Raw genomic sequence first — 21,758 nt, forward strand, 5'->3', positions numbered from 1 at the left:
AACTGACAGAGTGCATGGATGGAATGAGTCAGCAAAAAAAGGAAAGCTCTGCCATTGGAGGAGCACGGTAGCGTGACCAACATGCTATGATTGAGGATTGGGCGTAAACACTATCAGCAGGAATGGTTCTCATTATCCACTCTGAGCCTGATTAATAATCATATATTTACTCTTTTAAATTTAAACATGAAGACCCAGTCATTAACATCAGATATGATGTCATTATAACTCTAAATGTCCTAAATCTAAGAACTTAAATGTATATATAATAAAATATTATCACATCAGAATATAAAATGTTATCTTTAACTCAGAGTTCAAACCTATATCCTCTTTGTGACGAGGGACAATAAATAAATAAATAAATAAAACAATTCTGAACTTAAAGTATAAACAGGTTCCTTACAAACACACATTAAATTGAATAAATCATCACGAGAATGTGCTACAGTAATAACATTTACATATTAAAAAGCTATTTTATCTGCTGACTCATACAGTAGAGCTGATGGACTGATATTTTATGAAACATGTTTGTACATATGGGTCACTCTATTAAAGTTATTGTATATAATTTATTTGTTTCCTCATTTATAATGAAATTATTTTCTAAAAAAAAAAAAGCATGAAAAGCAAAATAACTCCAATAGTGTTTTTATTGCTGCTGATTGTAGTTTATTTTATATCTGATAATGAGTTACATAAAGTTATGGGTGATTAATATCTCTGATTTACTATAAATAAACTAGATGATGATTTAATTATTAATTACTGAGAGCATTAATGGGATATTCTTATTATTACATTACTATCTAATTAGACCAGCTTTGTCTGTGAACACGTAAAATATAAGTAAAAAAATAATGCGTTTCACAACAGATGACTAGTGACAATAGTTTTAAGCCAAAATTAATTCCACACAACGTGTGACATGTGAGCGTTTATCTTTCCATAAAAGTGTTAAATCTGATTATTAATAAATCTGTGGCCTTCTGTGGTTTAATGACAGTAAAATATGGATGTTTTACTGGTTTATTCCTTTAATGACGTGGTTAGCATTAGCTCTTAGCCCAGTCTGATGTGTTGGTGGGTTAGCTTAGCTTAGCATGCTTTAGTAGAGCACCGTCACTGTGTTTGAGGAACTGATGGAGGAACTGCTTCACTTTGTTGGGTGGGGGGTGTGGTCTGAACCAAGTAGTGGAGCGTGATGTGTCGCTGCTCGTCACAGCTTCAAGTAGACTGTGACTAGCAGAGCTGTGTGTGAGCAGCATACACAGCTGTGAGCTACCAGTGACAGGGACATATTTAGTGAGAATGATTGTGATGGTATCTCCACCATCAGTCACATGTTCCTTCAAAGTAAAGGTTGTCCTGAGTGGTTGAACACGTCTAGATGTAAATAGCATGAAATAAAAGCTGTAATTCTGACATTCATGTTTCGATCTGAAACCTAAACGTCTTCAGTATAAAACAAAAACAAAATAATTGACTTTGTTGTTCCAATACTTTAGGATTAAACTGTATGTGCATACAACATACACATACAGATACATATCCAAAAAGGCATTAAATTAATTCATCTAAAAATAACGACTTAATTGTCATTAAAATGTTTCAAAAGTGCTACATTTTAACACATAATACTTGTGATTTTATGATATTAATTGGTCACATTTCCAAATAAATGTAACCTTTGTTTATTTATGTATAAACATGGGATAATGTAAATTTAACAAATTGTCTGTCCAACAAAGATTTTTAGTTCATGGTTTTTTTAATTTTTTTGTATTTTAGTTGTTTTATGGATTTCTGGTTATTTTTGTCGTCATCTTGTGTTTTTGGAGTTATTTTGATTATTTCAGTCTGTTTTTTGTGTATTTTACTGTCATTATGTAATTAATGTGGTGTTTTTATTCCTCAGTTGTGTTTACTGTGAAGTTGGTCTTAAATGTAATTTCACATGGCATTAAAAAATTTTAAAAGTTGGAACTCTGTATAAAAATAAATTAGAGAAAGAGAGACAATAATTCTATTACAGTTTAAATTCAATAAAAAGTTCTTTGTTGTTGGTGCAGCATTTTAATGTGATTATAGTTAAAAGTCATTGACATGCTATTCATTTAGGTTTGTGGTTGGATAATTTAGAGCATATGAGGTTTTGCCAATAATAAAAGATCAGGTTTATCACTAGAGCCAGGTGAAATAATCAGTTTAATTGATTACATTGATGGATTGATAGATGCTGAAAATCAATGATTTTTTTGCTGTAACCTCAGGATTCTCTCACTAAAGTCTGGCAGTGCAAACATGACATCATCACTAAAGTCTGAAGTTTGGAACTGTCTTATTAATATTCAAGTAGAATTTGAAAGATCAACTAATCAATACCGAATCAAAATCTAATCGTGATTAATTGATTCAAAACCTGATTAATCGGAATCAAATCGATTGATGAAACTGACCATAATACATCTATGATTATCAAACCATTGTTTTTTTCACAAATACCAAAAAAACATGTTTTTAATGAAATTGTATGTTTATATTAAACTTAACAAACACATGTATATGAGCATTGGGTTATTGATTATTCAGCACAAAGACACGTTTATGAAATAATACAGTTTACAGGGTAACATGGATGTAATATTTTCAGACATACTGTAACTCTGAATATTTAAAAGTATTTCCTGAGCAGTAATTAAACACAGTCTATGTCCATTAATGCATTTCTACATTATGTGACACCCACACTTTTATAAAAACTATAATTCAATCTTTAGGGATTCATTGTTGAAAACATATTGATTGATGGGTGATCAGCCAATCACAGCCAGACATTTGACGAAGGTAAACAGAGAGTAAACATCGATGAGTACAGTGACAAAAAATAAGTAACAGGGCAAAAAATGTTCCAAACGTGACAATAAAAAAGTGAAAAGTGACTAAAATGAGCCAAAAACAGACAAAAGTGGCAAAAAATGACTTTAAAATGAGTTTAAACTACTATAATGAGCAAAATGTGGTAAACAAATGTGACATAAAAATGTGGAACAAAAAGAAGGAAAATGTAGGGAAAAATCAAACAGGTGTTATTTTTTGGGCAAAAGGTAGATTATTGGATGAAAAATGGTTAAAGAATTGACAAAAATTGGATAAAAGTGTCAAAAAGAACTTTGCAAAAATGGATAAAAATTAGAAAAAAGAGATTTATTGGCAAAAGGAGCAAAAATCTGAAAAAACAAGTGTCACATTTTTTAGGGTTAGTGTTATGATCTATGATTATGATTATGATCTATCATCATGATCTATGATTATGATCTATCATCATGATTATGATCTATCATCATGATCTATGATTATGATCTATCATTATGATTATGATCTATCATCATGATCTATGATTATGATCTATCATTATGATCTATGATTATGATCTATCACTGTGATCTATCACTGTGATCTATCATTATGATTATGATCTATCACCATGATCTATGATTATGATCTATTATTATTATTATGATCTATGATCTATGATTATGATCTATGATTATGATCTATCATCATGATCTATGATTATGATCTATCATCATGATCTATGATTATGATCTATCATTATGATTATGATCTATCATCATGATCTATGATTATGATCTATCATCATGATCTATGATTATGATCTATCATTATGATTATGATCTATCATCATGATCTATCATTATGATCTATCATTATGATCTATCACTGTGATCTATCACTGTGATCTATCATTATGATTATGATCTATCACCATGATCTATGATTATGATCTATTATTATTATTATGATCTATGATTATGATCTATGATTATGATTATGATCTATGATTATGATCTATGATTATGATCTATGATTATGATTATGATCTATGATTATGATCTATCACCATGATCTATGATTATGATCTATTATTATTATTATGATCAATGATCTATGATTATGATCTATGATTATGATCTATGATTATGATCTATGATTATGATTATGATCTATGCTTATGATTATGATTATGATTATGATCTATCACCATGATCTATGATTATGATCTATTATTATTATTATGATCAATGATCTATGATTATGATCTATCATTATGATTATGATCTATGATCTATGTTTATGATCTATAGATGTTTTTCATATTATTCTGAGCAAAATGTAGACATAAGAGGGGACGTGGATTCAGAAATAATAAAAAGAGAAACTACAGCTAAAACAAATTGAGAACCATTGTTTTAGAACCTCCTCACTTTTAGAACCACCCCTGGGTACGGACCATCCTCTGGTTTCTCTACTTCATTGATCAATGATCATTGATTCTGTTTGTTCTTTTCTTCCATAGAATGACTAGTTGAGAGCAGAACGTAGAACGAGGTGAATAATGAGTGGGAGTCCGTCCCTGTGGACGCAGCTCCCTCAGAGCAGCCGTGCACCATGTGACCGCTACAAACACGCGTGTTGCAGTTACCATGGACACGTGTACGTGCTGGGAGGCAGAGAGAGCAGCTCACTGAGGGACTTCTGGAAGTACAGCGTGGGTAAGAATCACAGCTGCACAACATCTGCAATCAGGAAAACATCAAAGCCTGTGGAGCGTCACAGAAACACATCTGTACTAGAACATCAAAGCTGAACTTAGATACAGTTCATGTTGTTGTGGAATAAAGAAGGTTCTAGAGTTAAGTATCTTTAATTTGTAACTACTGTCCTTAAATATTAGTAAAAGTAAATTTATGATTTTTGATCAAAAATCATCAGATATTGAAACATATTTATTGGAATTCAAATATAAATAACAATTGAGATGAAGTTTATTAGGTGTTATTATGATAGATTATAAAGTGTCCATGGGAATCACAAATAGATTACATCCGGAGTTCTCAACCTTAGGGTTGGGACCCCATTTGGGGTCGTGAAACACTGGGAGTGGGTCGTCCTTCAAGAAACTAAGAATATTTTCTGAACAATTTCAGACATTTTTGCTTATTTTTACCCTTTTTCTACATCTCCACCAAACTCACCATATTTTAACCTGTTTTCATCACTTTTTCTTTCCATATTTTTGCTCCTTTTAATGTGTTTTTGCTACATTACTCCTATTTCTGACACTTCTACATCATATTTTAATGACTTTTCTACACATTTTTTTCCACTTTCCAGACATGTTCAGCACTTATAAACCCTTTCTACCACTTTTACACCTAATATCATATGTTGACCCATTATTGTCACTTTTAACCTTTTTCACCAGATTTCATGATCATTTTTGCTAATTTAACCACATTCACCATTTGTCATGTCTATTATTTACAGTTTAAACTAATTGTTTTTACTTTTTAAATGTATCCGACTTATTGTTTTGAAATGTGGGGCAGTCCCTGGAAATCATGCACAAATCACATTTTTCTTTTCCAGAATAATTAGTGGAAATGGAAACCAGGAATGTACAAAGATAAAATTTACACAGCAAACATTATTAAAAAGTTCATAGTTTTGTAGAAACTGACATTTTAAAAACCATGTACAAAGTTCATTTAACAATCTTTCCCAAAAATCTGCAAAAAAAATAAAAATAATTTAGAGATAATGTAATTATAACTTGTGAGCAATAGAGTTATTGAAAAAACAGTAAAAGTAAGTGCATTTCAGTTCAGGGTAAATGATGACATTAAATTATTAAGATCACTTAATATGTTCAAAAAGAATATGAAAACTAATTAAATTACTTATTATTTATGTATATGATAAAATGTCTGATAAATCTTTATCAATCTTTGTCTGATAAAATTTCACCATAACACACATACTGTAATACAATCCCACAATATTAAATTACATCACATTCAAATGTGTTGAATGTAATTAATGTTTAAGTTTATACTAATTTCTGCTTCTTTTCATTCGTCTTTTTTTTTTTCAATGTGGAGAAGAATAAAATAAATAAATCAGTAATATAGGTTTAATCATCTCATTATAACTTCTGTCTCATTAATATTTATTAACGTGTTTGATTCTCAGCTTTTAATAAATGGACTCAGATCAACTGTACGTGTGACGCTGCTCCAGAAGAACTAGAAGAACACTCTATGGTGGCTCATGAGGTGTGTGTGTGTCTGTCTGTCTGTCTGTCTGTCTGTCTGTCTGTCTGTCTGTCTGTCCATCCCATTAACTTTTATACAGATTAACTAGTTATTTTTACTGTACCTTATGTTGTTTTTCAGAGTTCCTGTGGATCCTTAAAAAGGCATTAAATTAATGAATCTAAAAATAAGGCCTTAATTGTCATTAAAAGACTTAAATCAATGTTTCATAAGTCTTATATTTTAACACACTATTACAGTACCTGTCAGAAGTATGTATTTATATAGGGGTCTATTCTCTCATCTGGACTTAAGTGTGTGTGTGTGTGTGTGTGTGTGTGTGTGTGTGTGTGTGTGTGTGTGTGTGTGTGCGTGTGTGTGTGTGTGTGTGTGTGTGTGTGTGTGTGTGTGTGTGTGCGTGTGTGTGTGTGTGTGTGTGTGTGTGTGTGTGTGTGTGTGCGTGCGTGCGTGCGTGTGTGTGTTTACATGTCATGTAGACGGTGCTACATAGTGAAGGTCACCTGATCACTATAGCTTCACACACGTCACACCTGTGTCTACGTGTGACTGATACACATGCAGACGTGACTTGTACATTGTGCCCGTCTACCCATTCTAAGTCTATGGAAATGTAGATCAGACATACAGACACAGGGTACACGTTTGTTTACGTGTTTGTTGGACTGGTGCACATGAATTTAGAAGTGATCCACCCCCCATAGGCGGGTGGGTGGGTGGGTGGGTGGGTGGGCGTGTGTGTGTGCGTGCGTGTGTGCGTGCGCGCGCGTGTGTCTAACAGTCAGTGTGTCTCTGATGTTCCAGGGGTTCCTCTACGTGTTTGGAGGGATGTTGGACTCCTCCTACACACGCAGCACATCTGCTCTGTGGGTGTTTGATATCAGTGAGTCTCAAACATCACCATGAACCACTACTGTTCTAAAATCATCATCAAAAGTGATTAGAACTAAAGTTTCTGATACTTTAATCATTCTTGTGGAACTAAAAACAAACTGCTTCCTGTGATACATTAACATGATGTGTTTAAATGACTTAAAAGACTTTTTATATTTCCATCACATGATGTTTTTATCAGTGAGCAGAAGCGGCAAAAGTACTAAGTATAGATATTTAAATAAAAAATGATTCTGGTAAAAGTATTGAAGTTGTTCTCTTACTTGAGTAAAGGTAAAAAAGTATATGCTACTAAATGTACTTAAGTAAAACAGTAAAAAGTTAAAGAAATTTCCTTTTTTTAATAAGAGGGTTTTTAAACCAGCAAATTTTATATCTTTCATTTTTTAAGAACTTGCAGAAAACTGGTACATGAAAATAAATTATATCTGTTACCTTTGAACCCTTGATAATTTAGCACTCATAATAAATACATTTTGGAAATAAAATGTATCAAGGAAAAAAAAAAGTTCAATTAAACCCAGAACAGCTTTGAGTCTAAAGCGTATCTAAACCTCTGCCTTCAAAACATGCCTTGATTATGGGCGTTACTGCTGTAGCAGTAAGACACGCCCACTCAGTCAGCCCATAATGCTGTTTGCAGTGACAGACAGTGATACACACAGTGATGTGTCTGTACACACACACACAGAGAGTTCATAAGCTGAAATATGTCACTACTACCACACACACACAATCACAACGTAAAGCTCACACACAGCCTTACAGACACCACTCAGGGACAAACAGCCCTGCTCTCACACATCATATTTGATTGGACCAGCAGAGGGCGCTGGTAACACAGTGGTCGGTTGGCATGCAGATATCTTGCAGTGAAGAAGAGAAGCTATGCTAGCAGACAGAGCTAATAGAAAAACGTGACTTTTACAGATATTCAAGTAATATTACAGATATTCTTTCGGTGCTACAGGGGTAATGAATCATTTATTAACATATTTAAGAGTAGAAGGCAGCCAGAAAGAAAGTATTAGCAGACTCCGCCCGCCGCCTACACTCTGCTGGTTAAAAAAAGTACTGCGATTCAATTTTCAGAAAATTGATATCAATCGATTTTTAACTGCCTTATGATTAATCGTTACATCCCTACATAGATGTATCTGTAAACACATCTATGCTATGTGTATTTACACACATAGCATAGATGTGTGTAAATACATATATAGCATAGATGTATCTGTATATACACACATAGCATAGATGTGTGTGTAAATACACATCTATAAAGAACTTTTTCAGCCAATAGCAAAATTCACTTGTAATAGCAGTGTTCAACCCTTAGAGGGCAGTAACTCTGACATTTTACAGCTAAATACACACAATTAAAATACTTTTACTTTAATGTGAAGAGTGGGACTAGTATTAATAAACAGCGCTACTTAATATCCAAATACATGTATTCATCAGAAAAAAAGTGTGTTTGGGGTTTAGTTACTTTTTAAACATTTAAAAAAACTAAAGGACCTGCCTAACAGAAAAAAACTCAAACTACCAACATTTAACATCTTTTTACAATTCATGTTGGGTGTGGGATACATATGTATGTGTATATACGTATATATGCATATGTGTGTATCCATAAAATGAAGAGTCCGTCCTTAAGACTGCTCTACTGTAAAGTGTCTTGAGATACCATTGGTTATGATTTGGCGCTATACAAATAAAGATTGATTGATTGATTGATTGATTGATACATCGTGATGTCATATTTAAAGGTCTTAAAAGTAACAAACTCATTTTACAAGTGTATGAAGTAGAAAGTATTGTTTTTTTTTTTTAAATATTGAGTAAAAGTAAAAAGTCTCCAAAATATAGATACTCAAGTAAAGTACAGATACTAGAAAAAACGACTTAAGTACAATAATGAAGTATTTGTACTTAGTTAGATGTCACCTCTGTCAGTGAGTCAGTGTTACTTTGTTTTTCACTGACTCCAGATATAGACCTTAGAAATTAGGGATGTAACGATTAATCATAAGGCAGGTAAAAATCGAATCATAGGTATCACAATTGATACCGATTTTCTGAAAATTGAATCGCAGTACATTTTTTAACCAGCAGTGTCGGAGTCTGCTGATACTTTCTTTCTGGCCGCCTTCTACTCTTAAAGAGGACATATCATGTTAAATCCACTTTTTTTAGCCCTTAAATGCATTTTGTTGTATATTTAGATTGTTTAGAAGTACAGAAAAAATCAAATTAGTCTCTTCAGGTGCTCCGTAGATATCTTTATTTTCTGTTTTGGTATTATATTAGATCATATTTTTCAATCTGTTTAGATTTTTCTATTCTCTATTACGTTTTTTGAACAATAACGTCACAGTATTTGCAGCAGAACTGCTAAATTAGGACATCAACTCCAGGTCCAACACTTCGAGCAATCCGCCATTTTTATTTCTGGCTTTTATTTTGTAGTCCAAGCTCCAGGATGCAGAAGTTACATCCAACAACCCAAAATGTTGGGTTGTTGGATGTAGTAACCCACACGCTTCATTACACCGTCTCCCAGCATCAGAACCTTTTCAAAGTGTCTGGTTGAGTTTTATTTTTTATAGAAATGTACCACATCTGTGGATAAGGTCATTTTTGTGTGTGTGAAGCACTTCAATGATGACTGCTTCATCAACCTCCACCAGTATAAAGAAGGATTTACAGAAAGACTTTGTCTGATTGAGGTTCAATTCCTTCTATCTTTGGAGACGATGAACAGAGCACTTCGGTAAGCTGTAAATAACGCTAAAAAGTGATGATAAGACGTCCCTGTCATTGTTTTGTTAGCATTAGCAGTTGCACCGTCTTCATATGTTAGCGCTGTGTGCTCGTTTTAGATCCTTGATGATATGGCCTACGTGATTTAATTTAAGTCTAAAGTTTTCATTAGTCATTTCATTTTGACGTTTTTGTCTCTGAAAAGACTGTATTAAAATGCATTTACGTTAGCTTGGCGCTAGCGTTAGTGTTAGCTTGGTGCTTGTGTTAGCTCACTTGTTAGGGTTCTGCAGGTTCATCATCTTCATTTTCATCTCGCTCCACTGGGTCAGACTCTGGCTGGAACATGTAAGGCTGGATGGACAAGTCTAACGTTGTTGACATTTTGTAAATAACCTCTGAATAAAAAGTTTATGCTCCGCTACATAGCCGTATCTCTTCTATCAAACTACAAAAATGGCCGAGCAGGGTGGAGTTGAACCTGGAGAGGGGGCGGGGTATGGAGTGTCTCATTTGCATTTAAAGAGACAGCACCAAAACGAGTTGCTCTCAGAAGCACATCAGAAAAAGGGTAGAAAAGGGGTGGAGCTATAATAATGAGGAATTCGGACCCAAGCATTGCAGTTCTGCTTTATATAGACTATAACTGTATGATTTATATGTAAAAAGGAAGGATTTAAAACCATGATATGTCTCCTTTAAACATGTTAATAAATGATTCATTACCCCTTTAGCACTGAAAGAATATCTGTCATATTACGTGAATATCTGTAAAAGTCAGGTTTTTCTATTAGCTCTGTCTGCTAGCATAGCATCTCTTCTTCACTGCTAGAATAGCTGCATGCCAACCGACCACTGGTTACCAGCGCCCTCTGCTGGTCCAAACAAATATCTAACATAAATACAGTGCAGACTGGTTTTTTTTAAAGTCCAATTTTTCAGTCATAATTTATCTACAGTTCCATTTTGTAAAATACATTGTGAGAGAATCGTATCGTGAACCCAGTATCGTGAATCGTATCGTCTCGGGAGTTGAGTGAATCGTTAGATCCCTTAGAAATAGATCTACAGTTAGAATGTGAAGCTGGAATGATCACTATGAATCATAAAGTGAAATTAAATCATATTTACACCCTGTCATTATTGGAGGTGATCAATACATTTATTAAACAGCAACTAAACCCCTGGTTTTATCTGACCTGCCACTAGGAGGGAAATAAAAAAAGGCTTTGATTATGGGTGGGGCTCCTGAAGCAGCTAAGCCACGCCCACTCTATACTATAAAATCTATAAAGAACAATCTTTGCTATGCTAACTAGCTACTCACTACTCACAATAGCTCTACTCACACAGGTTGTAGAGTCCACAGGTGATAGTTTTATAGGATAGGCGGAGCTAACAGCAACAGTCTAATGACATCACTGAATGTCATTCGGAGCCAATAGGATAATTCAACTGTAATATCCTGGTTTAACCCATAGAGGGCAGTCACTGACATTTTACTACTAAATACAACAAATGTAAATAGTTTGACTAAAATGTTGGACCAGGATCAATAAACTTCATACACAATATATTTAATTTAGCAGAAAAACATATTTTTGGGCTCGAGTTAGTTTTATTAGTGAATGTTTACAGTCAGAGTTTAATGTGTTATTAACTTCATCTTTATGTTCACGTGTATGTTTATGTTTATGTTCCAGTGAAGCAGAAGTGGGTTCTATGCCAGGGAAAGACGAGCTCCCCTAAGGTACGCAGCAGTTCAACCTGTGCACTGCAGGGGGCGCTGGAGGATACGTGTAGTGATCACTGAGAGGTTTAATCATTCACTCAAACACAATTAAGAGACAATAAAAAAACACAAATCAATGATTATGATGTAATGATGATCTTTAACTCCTCTTAATCTGAAAACATACAGATCATATTTTGGAGAAAAAAACATTATTTTATTGAAATTGTCAAGATTTTTTTTTTAACTAATATAATTTCTTCTTACAAACCAGGGGGCGTGTACTGTAGCTGTTCCCACTCAACGTTCTTGAAGCCAAAATACGGCGCTTAGGGGCGTTTCCATCGTGCAAATTTGGACCCAGAGTCTGTGCTCTTGGGTCAGGTGGGAGGAGCCCTGGTAACACGCCCCGCCCATTTATTGTACTGCCTAATCATTGGCTGTCAATCATTGTCATATATGATGTAAAATCCCGTTTTTAACCTCAAATAACTTATTTAAAACAAACTACACAGGAAAATGATCACGAGAACATAATGTAGGATGATAATAATCATGATCACAGCAGAGTTTAAGTTTTTTAACTTTACAGTTTGACCAACGTCCCATTTGTTATCATTGAGGGGGCGGGGTTTATGACCTATACTGCACCAGTCAGCAGGGGGAGCTCTATAAATAAAAGCTTCACTTTCTCAGGAGGATGTCCATCCATCTTTTTACAGTCTATGGTTTGAACTCATAAACCAACATATAGAGATATATAGAGTTTACAACTGATGTGATGAGTATCTACTCTAGCTAGTGCTAGTTTACAACTGTGTGTGTGTGTGTGTGTGTGTGTGTGTGTGTGTGTGTGTGTGTGTGTGTGTGTGTGTGTGTGTGTGTGTGTGTGTGTGTGCGTGTGTGTGGAGCCAGGTTCCCTCCAACAGGAAGGGCCACAGTGCGGTGGTTCTAGGTTCCACCATGTTGGTCTACGGAGGATTCGTCGACATCAGAGGATCATCTCAGGACTTCTGGGCTTTAGACTTTGGTGTGTGTGTGTGCGTGTGTGCCCCAGTGACTCACTCAAACTACTTTAGTTTGAGTGAGACATGAAAAATAAAAAAATTAAAATGAATAATTAATTAAAAATACTAGAAACAATTATATATCTGTATTTAGTTCATCAGAATAAATATAATCTAGATAATGATGATGAGTGAAGTTAAGGTAAAAGTTGGACATGTGCAGTAGCTCCTTTTCAATAGAAGCTAATGGACTTTGTTGGGGCACACATTTCTGCACCCATAGTTGAATGCAGCTGACCCTTTTCTTGAAGATGTCCATAGTTTGTAAACTAGGTCTTAAATTATATTTTGTCAGGTTGTGAATTATGTTCATTTACCACTGCTTTTCTTTCCCCTGTTTTTATTTAATTAATTGTTTAACTAAATAAAACTAAGAAGGAATACAAAATAAAAAAATCTAAAAAAACAAATAAAAACATTACATTTCTAAAGGTATAATAACCCTGACACACACACACACACACACAGTATAAACTACATTTGTTCTTGCTGGTTCATGGTTCTGTGACTACATGTGGTTGTTTTTATTATTTGTTTAAAGCCACACTGTGGTCTATGTTCATTGTTTATTTTGGAGTTGTAGCCCCACCCCCAACCAGAGAAACCAGCTGCCATTGGTGCACCCTTTGAACAAACTGAGCGTGTGTGTGTGTGTGTGCGTGTGCGTGTGCAGACACCATGTCCTGGTCCCTGCTCAACAGTTCTCAGCATGACTCAGCAGGTCCAGGTCCGAGACACAGCCACTCAGCCGTGGTGTACCAGAGCTGTATGTACCTGTACGGGGGTCTGAAGGGTCTCAGGGAGCAGAAAGACCTCTGGAGGTGGAACTCCTGCAGCTTCACCTGGACCTGCATGAAAAACATGTGAGTAGTAGAGTAGTAATCAGCAGGTCAACGTCCTGTCTATGTTATCTAGATCTATACTGATCACTGCTTTACTCACTTAGACTATATTTATATATTTGTATATATGTAAAGAATATATTATATGAAACAAAACAGAATAAAGTTCAGTTGTAGTTATAATCATATGTACGACATGTATCATGTATGCAATATATAGATTATAAAATATATTTTTTTGGTTTTTATTTGATTCAATACACTAATAATAATTACTGCATATTGTTAAAATAGGCTACAACGTCTAATTTTTTCAACATTTTCGGTCGTTTTAAAAAAACTGCTGACCTTGCAATATTTGACACTGCTCCACTCGGACTATTGTCCCTACTAGCTGTTACATGTTAGCATTGATGCTAGCTGCTACATGTTAGCATTGAGGTGCTAGCTGCTACATGTTAGCATTGATGCTAGCTGCTACATGTTAGCATTGAGGTGTTAGCTGCTACATGTTAGCATTGAGGTGCTAGCTGTTGCATGTTAGCATTGAGGTGCTAGCTGTAACATGTTAGCATTGAGGTGTTAGCTGTTACATGTTAGCATTGATGCTAGCTGCTACATGTTTGCATTGAGGTGCTAGCTGTTGCATGTTCGCATTGAGGTGCTAGCTATAACATGTTAGCATTGAGGTGTTAGCTGTTACATCTTAGCATTGAGGTGTTAGCTGTTACATGTTAGCATTGATGCTAGCTGCTACATGTTAGCATTGAGGTGCTAGCTGCTATATGTTAGCATTGATACTAGCTGCTACATATTAGCATTGAGGTGCTAGCTGTTATATGTTAGCATTGAGGTGCTAGCTGTTACATGTTAGCATTGCGGTGTTAGCTGCTACATGTTAGCATTGAGGTGCTAGCTGTTACATGTTAGCATTTAGGTATTAGCTATTACATGTTAGCATTGAGGTGTTAGCCGCTACATGTTAGCATTGCGGTGTTAGCTGCTACATGTGAGCATTGAGGTACTAGCTGCTACACGTTAGTATTGAGGTGTTAGCTGCTACACGTTAGCATTGAGGTGTTAGCTGCTACATGTTAGCATTGAGGTGTTAGCTGCTACATGTTAGCATTGAGGTTTTAGCTGCTATATGTTAGCATCGAGGTGCTATCTGCTACATGTTAGCATTGAGGTGCTAGCTGTTACATGTTAGCATTTAGGTATTAGCTATTACATGTTAGCATTGAGGTGTTAGCCGCTACATGTTAGCATTGCGGTGTTAGCTGCTACATGTGAGCATTGAGGTGCTAGCTGTTACATATTAGCATTGAGGTGGTAGTTGCTACATGTTTAGCGTTGAGGTGGTAGCTGCTACAGGTTTAGCATTGAGGTGCTAGCGGCTACATGTTTAGCATCGAGGTGGTAGCTGCTACATGTTTAGCATTGAGGTGCTAGTGGCTACATGTTTAGCATCAAGGTGGTAGCTGCTACATGTTTAGCGTTGAGATGCTAGCTGCTACATGTTTAGCATTGAGGTGCTAGCGGCTACATGTTAACATTGAGGTGCTAGCTGCTACATGTTAGCATTGATGCTAGCTGCTACATGTTAGCATTGAGGTGCTAGCTGTTACATGTTAGCATTGAGGTGCTAGCTGTTACATGTTAGCATTGAGGTGTTAGCTGTTACATCTTAGCATTGAGGTGTTAGCTGTTACATGTTTGCATTTATGCTAGCTGCTACATGTTAGCATTGAGGTGCTAGCTGCTATATGTTAGCATTGCTGCTAGCTGCTACATGTTACCATTGAGGTGCTAGCTGCTACATGTTAGCACTGAGGTGCTAGCTGTTACATGTTAGCATTGAGGTGTTAGCTGTTACATCTAAGCATTGAGGTGTTAGCTGTTACATGTTTGCATTGATGTTAGCTGCTACATGTTAGCATTGAGGTGCTAGCTGCTATATGTTAGCATTGATGCTAGCTGCTACATGTTAGCATTGAGGTGCTAGCTGTTATATATTAGCATTGAGGTGCTAACTATTACATGTTAGCATTGAGATGTTAGCATTGAGGTGTTAGCTGCTACATGTTAGCATTGAGGTGCTAGCTGTTACATGTTAGCATTTAGGTATTAGCTGTTACATGTTAGCATTGAGGTGTTAGCCGCTACATGTTAGCATTGCGGTGTTAGCCGCTACATGTGAGCATTGAGGTGCTAGCTGCTACACGTTAGCATTGAGGTGTTAGCTGCTACATGTTAGCATTGAGGTTTTAGCTGCTACATGTTTGCATCGAGGTGCTAACTGCTACATGTTAGCATTGAGGTGATAGCTGTTACATATTAGCATTGAGGTGCTAGCTGTTACATATTAGCATTGAGGTGGTAGTTGTTACATGTTTAGCGTTGAGGTGGTAGTTGTTACATATTTAGCATTGAGGTGCTAGCGGCTACATGTTTAGCATCAAGGCGGTAGCTGCTACATGTTTAGCATTGAGGTGCTAGTGGCTACATGTTTAGCATCAAGGTGGTAGCTGCTACATGTTAAGCGTTGAGATGCTAGCTGCTACATGTTTAGCATTGAGGTGCTAGCGGGTACATGTTTAGCATCGAGGTGGTAGCTGCTACATGTTTAGCGTTGAAGTACTTGCTGCTACATGTTTAGTGTTGAAGTGCTAGCTGCTACATGTTTAGTATCGAGGTGGTAGCTGCTACATGTTTAGCATTGAGGTGTTAGCGGCTACATGTTTAGCATCGAGGTGGTAGCTGCTACATGTTTAGCATTGAGGTGTTAGTAGCTACATGTTTAGCATCAAGGTGGTAGCTGCTACATGTTTAGTGTTGAGATGCTAGCTGCTACATGTTTAGCATTAAGGTGCTAGCGGCTACATGTTTAGCATTGAGGTGCTAGCGGCTACATGTTTAGCATCGAGGTGGTAGCTGCTACATGTTAGCATTGAGGTGCTAGTGGCTACATGTTTAGCATCAAGGTGGTAGCTGCTACATGTTAAGCGTTGAGATGCTAGCTGCTACATGCTTAGCATTGAGGTGCTAGCGGCTACATGTTTAGCATCGAGGTGGTAGCTGCTACATGTTTAGCATTGAGGTGCTAGTGGCTACATGTTTAGCATCAAGGTGGTAGCTGCTACATGTTAAGCGTTGAGATGCTAGCTGCTACATGTTTAGTATTGAGGTGCTAGCGGCTACATGTTTAGCATCGAGGTGGTAGCTGTTACATGTTTAGCGTTGAAGTGTTTGCTGCTACATGTTTAGTGTTGAAGTGCTAGCTGCTACATGTTTAGCATCGAGGTGGTAGCTGCTACATGTTTAGCATTGAGGTGCTAGCGGCTACATGTTTAGCATCGAGGTGGTAGCTGCTACATGTTTAGCATTGAGGTGCTAGTGGCTACATGTTTAGCATTAAGGTGGTAGCTGCTACATGTTAAGCGTTGAGATGCTAGCTGCTACATGTTTAGCATTGAGGTGCTAGCGGCTACATGTTTAGCATCGAGGTGGTAGCTGCTGCATGTTTAGCGTTGAAGTGCTTGCTGCTACATGTTTAGTGTTGAAGTGCTAGCTGCTACATGTTTAGAATCGAGGTGGTACCTGCTACATGTTTAGCATTGAGGTGCTAGCGGCTACATGTTTAGCATCGAGGTGGTAGCTTCTACATTTTTAGCATTGAGGTGCTAGTAGCTACATGTTTAGCATCAAGGTGGTAGCTGCTACATGTTTAGTGTTGAGATGCTAGCTGCTACACGTTAGCATTGAGGTGTTAGCTGCTACATGTTAGCATTGAGGTTTTAGCTGCTACATGTTTGCATCGAGGCGCTAACTGCTACATGTTAGCATTGAGGTGATAGCTGTTACATATTAGCATTGAGGTGCTAGCTGTTACATATTAGCATTGAGGTGGTAGTTGCTACATGTTTAGCGTTGAGGTGGTAGCTGCTACATATTTAGCATTGAGGTGCTAGCGGCTACATGTTTAGCATCGAGGTGGTAGCTGCTACATGTTTAGCATTGAGGTGCTAGTGGCTACATGTTTAGCATCAAGGTGGTAGCTGCTACATGTTAAGCGTTGAGATGCTAGCTGCTACATGTTTAGCATTGAGGTGCTAGCGTGTACATGTTTAGCATCGAGGTGGTAGCTGCTACATGTTTAGCGTTGAAGTGCTTGCTGCTACATGTTTAGTGTTGAAGTGCTAGCTGCTACATGTTTAGTATCGAGGTGGTAGCTGCTACATGTTTAGCATTGAGGTGTTAGCGGCTACATGTTTAGCATCGAGGTGGTAGCTGCTACATGTTTAGCATTGAGGTGTTAGTAGCTACATGTTTAGCATCAAGGTGGTAGCTGCTACATGTTTAGTGTTGAGATGCTAGCTGCTACATGTTTAGCATTAAGGTGCTAGCGGCTACATGTTTAGCATTGAGGTGCTAGCGGCTACATGTTTAGCATCGAGGTGGTAGCTGCTACATGTTTAGCATTGAGGTGCTAGTGGCTACATGTTTAGCATCAAGGTGGTAGCTGCTACATGTTAAGCGTTGAGATGCTAGCTGCTACATGCTTAGCATTGAGGTGCTAGCGGCTACATGTTTAGCATCGAGGTGGTAGCTGCTACATGTTTAGCATTGAGGTGCTAGTGGCTACATGTTTAGCATCAAGGTGGTAGCTGCTACATGTTAAGTGTTGAGATGCTAGCTGCTACATGTTTAGCATTGAGGTGCTAGCGGCTACACGTTTAGCATCGAGGTGGTAGCTGCTACATGTTTAGCGTTGAAGTGCTTGCTGCTACATGTTTAGTGTTGAAGTGCTAGCTGCTACATGTTTAGCATCGAGGTGGTAGCTGCTACATGTTTAGCATTGAGGTGCTAGCGGCTACATGTTTAGCATCGAGGTGGTAGCTGCTACATGTTTAGCATTGAGGTGCTAGTGGCTACATGTTTAGCATCAAGGTGGTAGCTGCTACATGTTAAGCGTTGAGATGCTAGCTGCTACATGTTTAGCATTGAGGTGCTAGCGGCTACATGTTTAGCATCGAGGTGGTAGCTGCTGCATGTTTAGCGTTGAAGTGCTTGCTGCTACATGTTTAGTGTTGAAGTGCTAGCTGCTACATGTTTAGAATCGAGGTGGTAGCTGCTACATGTTTAGCATTGAGGTGCTAGCGGCTACATGTTTAGCATCGAGGTGGTAGCTGCTACATGTTTAGCATTGAGGTGCTAGTAGCTACATGTTTAGCATCAAGGTGGTAGCTGCTACATGTTTAGTGTTGAGATGCTAGCTGCTACATGTTTAGCATTAAGGTGCTAGCGGCTACATGTTTAGCATTGAGGTGCTAGCGGCTACATGTTTAGCATCGAGGTGGTAGCTGCTACATGTTTAGCATCGAGGTGGTAGCTGCTACATGTTGAGCGTTGAAGTGCTAGCTGCTACTTGTTCTGTATTGAAATACTGGTTTTAGGAGTGTTTTTTTTTTCTCTATGTCTCAGAACATGTAAAGCTCAGTGATCACTGAGTGTGTTCTAACCCAGACCTTCATCTACAGAACTCACTCACACGTGCTGTCCCTTAAAGCAAACACAGACTCAAGTGGAAAACATTGATCAGATGTTTGTTTATAAATGTGTCTGTGTGGCATTTATCAGCAAAATTAACCCTTTCTGTGTCAAGTGAAAATAACAAGATTTTATTGTATATCGCTATCATATGGAGATATGAGTTTTGATTTATATCGTCCAGGCCTAGTTGTGGTTCTGTTCGTGATGAGGCTCACCTCCTCTCTGTGTGTCCTCCTCAGGTCTGGCCCCCCTCGTCTGATTGGCCACTCAGCGGCGCTCTATAATGACCACATGTTAGTGTTTGGGGGGGGGCAGAGCGTGGACTGCCCACAGAGCAGCCTGTGGAGCTACAGCTTCACCTCTCACACCTGGACCCAGGTGGCCTCACTACCAGGGTCCACAGCTCCCACCAAGATCCACCACTGCAGCACGGGCCTGGGCCCCAGCTACAGGGTGCCCTCCACGACCTGCTCCATGTCTCCACTCCAGCAGGGGAGAGCCCGGCCCTTCCAGAACAGGTGCTACCCAGCCCCACAGAGTAGCCCTGGGTTGGGTGGGGACATAGAACTGGAGACCTTCAGCACTTCTTCTTCAACACTGGACCTCAGCACAGAGACTGAAGAAGATCTGATGACCCTCAGCTGTCTGAGCTTTGAGAACAAAGCCTTCAGGAAGCAGTGGAGCTGCACCGAGGAGGAGCTGATGGTAGAAGAAGAAGAAGATGGAGACATCTCTTTACACCTCCCTGACCAGCTGCTGGTTCTGGGAGGACGGCCATGTGTGAGACACCAGCTGATCTCAGTGTGGCAGATGACCCTCACACACTCATAACAGTGTTAGACACATTAGTGCGTATTATTACTGTTAGCATTAGCTGCTAACTGTTGCTAACATCAGCTAATTAATAAAATCCTCCTCGTCTTCCTTCAAAGACTCTGAGCTACAAAACAAATGTCACATCTTCCAAATCTTCATTCATTCATTGGTTATATTATTCATTCATTAATTAACTCATTCATTCAATATTAAATTAATTAATTAACTCATTAACTCATTCATTCATTATTTCATTAATTAATTAATTAACTCATTCATTCATTAACTCATTCATTCATTATTTAATTAATTAATTAATTAACTCATTCATTCATTATTTCATTAATTAATTAATTAATTTACTCATTCATTCATTATTTCATTAATTAATTAATTAACTCATTCATTCATGAATTAACTCATTCATTCATTAATTAACTCATTCATTCATTAATTAACTCATTCATTCATTATTTAATTAATTAATTAACTCATTCATTCATTATTTCATTAATTAACTCATTCATTCATTATTTAATTAATTAATTAACTCATTCATTCATTATTTCATTAATTAACTTATTCATTCATTATTTCATTAATTAAATAACTCATTCATTCATTATTTCATTAATTAACTCATTCATTCAGCCGTTCTGATCTCATGACGTTCAGGTGTTAACACCAGCACTACCAGCAGAGGGCGCTCTACTTGTTACAGTTCCTATTACTGTTAACTGTTTACACACAGGATGCTATTGTTTTACAGAATAATGTATCATAATGTTTGTTTTCTGTTGTTATTAATAAAGTTAACTCAGGTATTAATGAGGGGGTGGAGCCTCTACCAACCACCAGGGGGCGACAAACACCATGAGTGTAGGAGCTGATCAGACGTGGAGCTGCTCATACAGCTGTGACGTCACAGGGTAGGAATGACGTCACCAAAAAATCTGCATCACATGCAATATCTTTAACAACCTTTGTGGTTTTTGTTTTATACTCACTTAAAATAACCAAATTACCATTAAAATTATGTACATTTTATCAACAGGCTTAGAAAATATGTTACTGTCACTATTTCTCCTCACACAAATCTATAATTTGGAATAATGAAAACATTATGATCAGAAGGAAATCAATATTTAGACAAAACTGTTGATGGAGGTATTATTTATACAAGCGATCTCTTTTATTCTGAAGGAGCATTACTGAGCTACCAGCGTTTCCTTCTAATCAAACCGTTCTCTGTTACTAGCAAATTATTTATCATCATAACCAAATCTATAACTGATGGTTTATCACTTTTAATGAAAAGTCATCTTTAGTTTGTAGAAACCATAAGAATGGAACCTTTTCTAATAATAAATGGTTGAAATATTATGGAGCAAAAGTGCACAAACAAACAAATGAGATACATTTATGAAAAGAGGAAAATATCTCAGAGAGATTTTGGTGAAATCTAAACATTAATGAGAAAAACACGGACACTGCCTTAAAAATTATGTTTTAATAACAGGATTAAAGAAAATCATATTCAAATCTTACACAATATTTATCCATCCAATTTGTATTTCTCCACATTTTTAGACATTGACAATAAATGCAGTTTTTATAATAACATTTATTTATTATTGTATTCACTCAATTTGTTTTTGGGCTCAAATGGAAAATTACTTAAAATATAAGATTAATAATATTCAATTTAATTGTAAATGTGTCATTATGTATTTTGAAAACAAGAATAACGAAGTTGATTTCATTGTAAACCTGTTCATTTAATATGTTCAATTCTATATTCATACATCTACTGCCCTCTGTGTGAATTTAAAGAATATATCAAAACTATATCTTTTATTCATATAAAAAATGCATTTAAACTGTGACAATATACAAGGTATTTTTGAATTGGAATAATGACTGATTTACAATTATTTATTTTATCTTT

At 36.7% G+C, this 21,758-nt stretch overlaps 1 protein-coding gene across 4 annotated transcripts in view; it reads left to right on the forward strand.

Annotated features, from left to right (window-relative positions):
• Positions 1 to 20,044, forward strand: part of klhdc3l (kelch domain containing 3-like) — a 23,156-nt gene extending 3,112 nt beyond the window's left edge. The window contains exons 2-9 of one of the 4 annotated variants that reach the window (XM_028436089.1): positions 2,277 to 2,331; positions 4,385 to 4,580; positions 6,061 to 6,143; positions 6,945 to 7,023; positions 11,504 to 11,550; positions 12,448 to 12,562; positions 13,273 to 13,462; positions 19,234 to 20,043. In XM_028436089.1, the coding sequence (XP_028291890.1) occupies positions 4,424 to 4,580; positions 6,061 to 6,143; positions 6,945 to 7,023; positions 11,504 to 11,550; positions 12,448 to 12,562; positions 13,273 to 13,462; positions 19,234 to 19,825 (1,263 nt within the window). In that variant the 5' untranslated portion in view covers positions 2,277 to 2,331; positions 4,385 to 4,423 and the 3' untranslated portion in view covers positions 19,826 to 20,043. Of the gene's footprint in view, positions 42 to 2,276; positions 2,332 to 4,384; positions 4,581 to 6,060; positions 6,144 to 6,944; positions 7,024 to 11,484; positions 11,551 to 12,447; positions 12,563 to 13,272; positions 13,463 to 19,233 lie in introns of those variants that run through there. The other 3 variants (XM_028436090.1, XM_028436088.1, XM_028436091.1) reach the window with 3 other exon arrangements.
• The last annotated feature ends 1,714 nt before the right edge of the window (positions 20,045 to 21,758 follow it).

This window comes from Gouania willdenowi, chromosome 21 (genome assembly GCF_900634775.1).
Source record: "Gouania willdenowi chromosome 21, fGouWil2.1, whole genome shotgun sequence".
NCBI lineage: Eukaryota > Metazoa > Chordata > Actinopteri > Blenniiformes > Gobiesocidae > Gouania > Gouania willdenowi.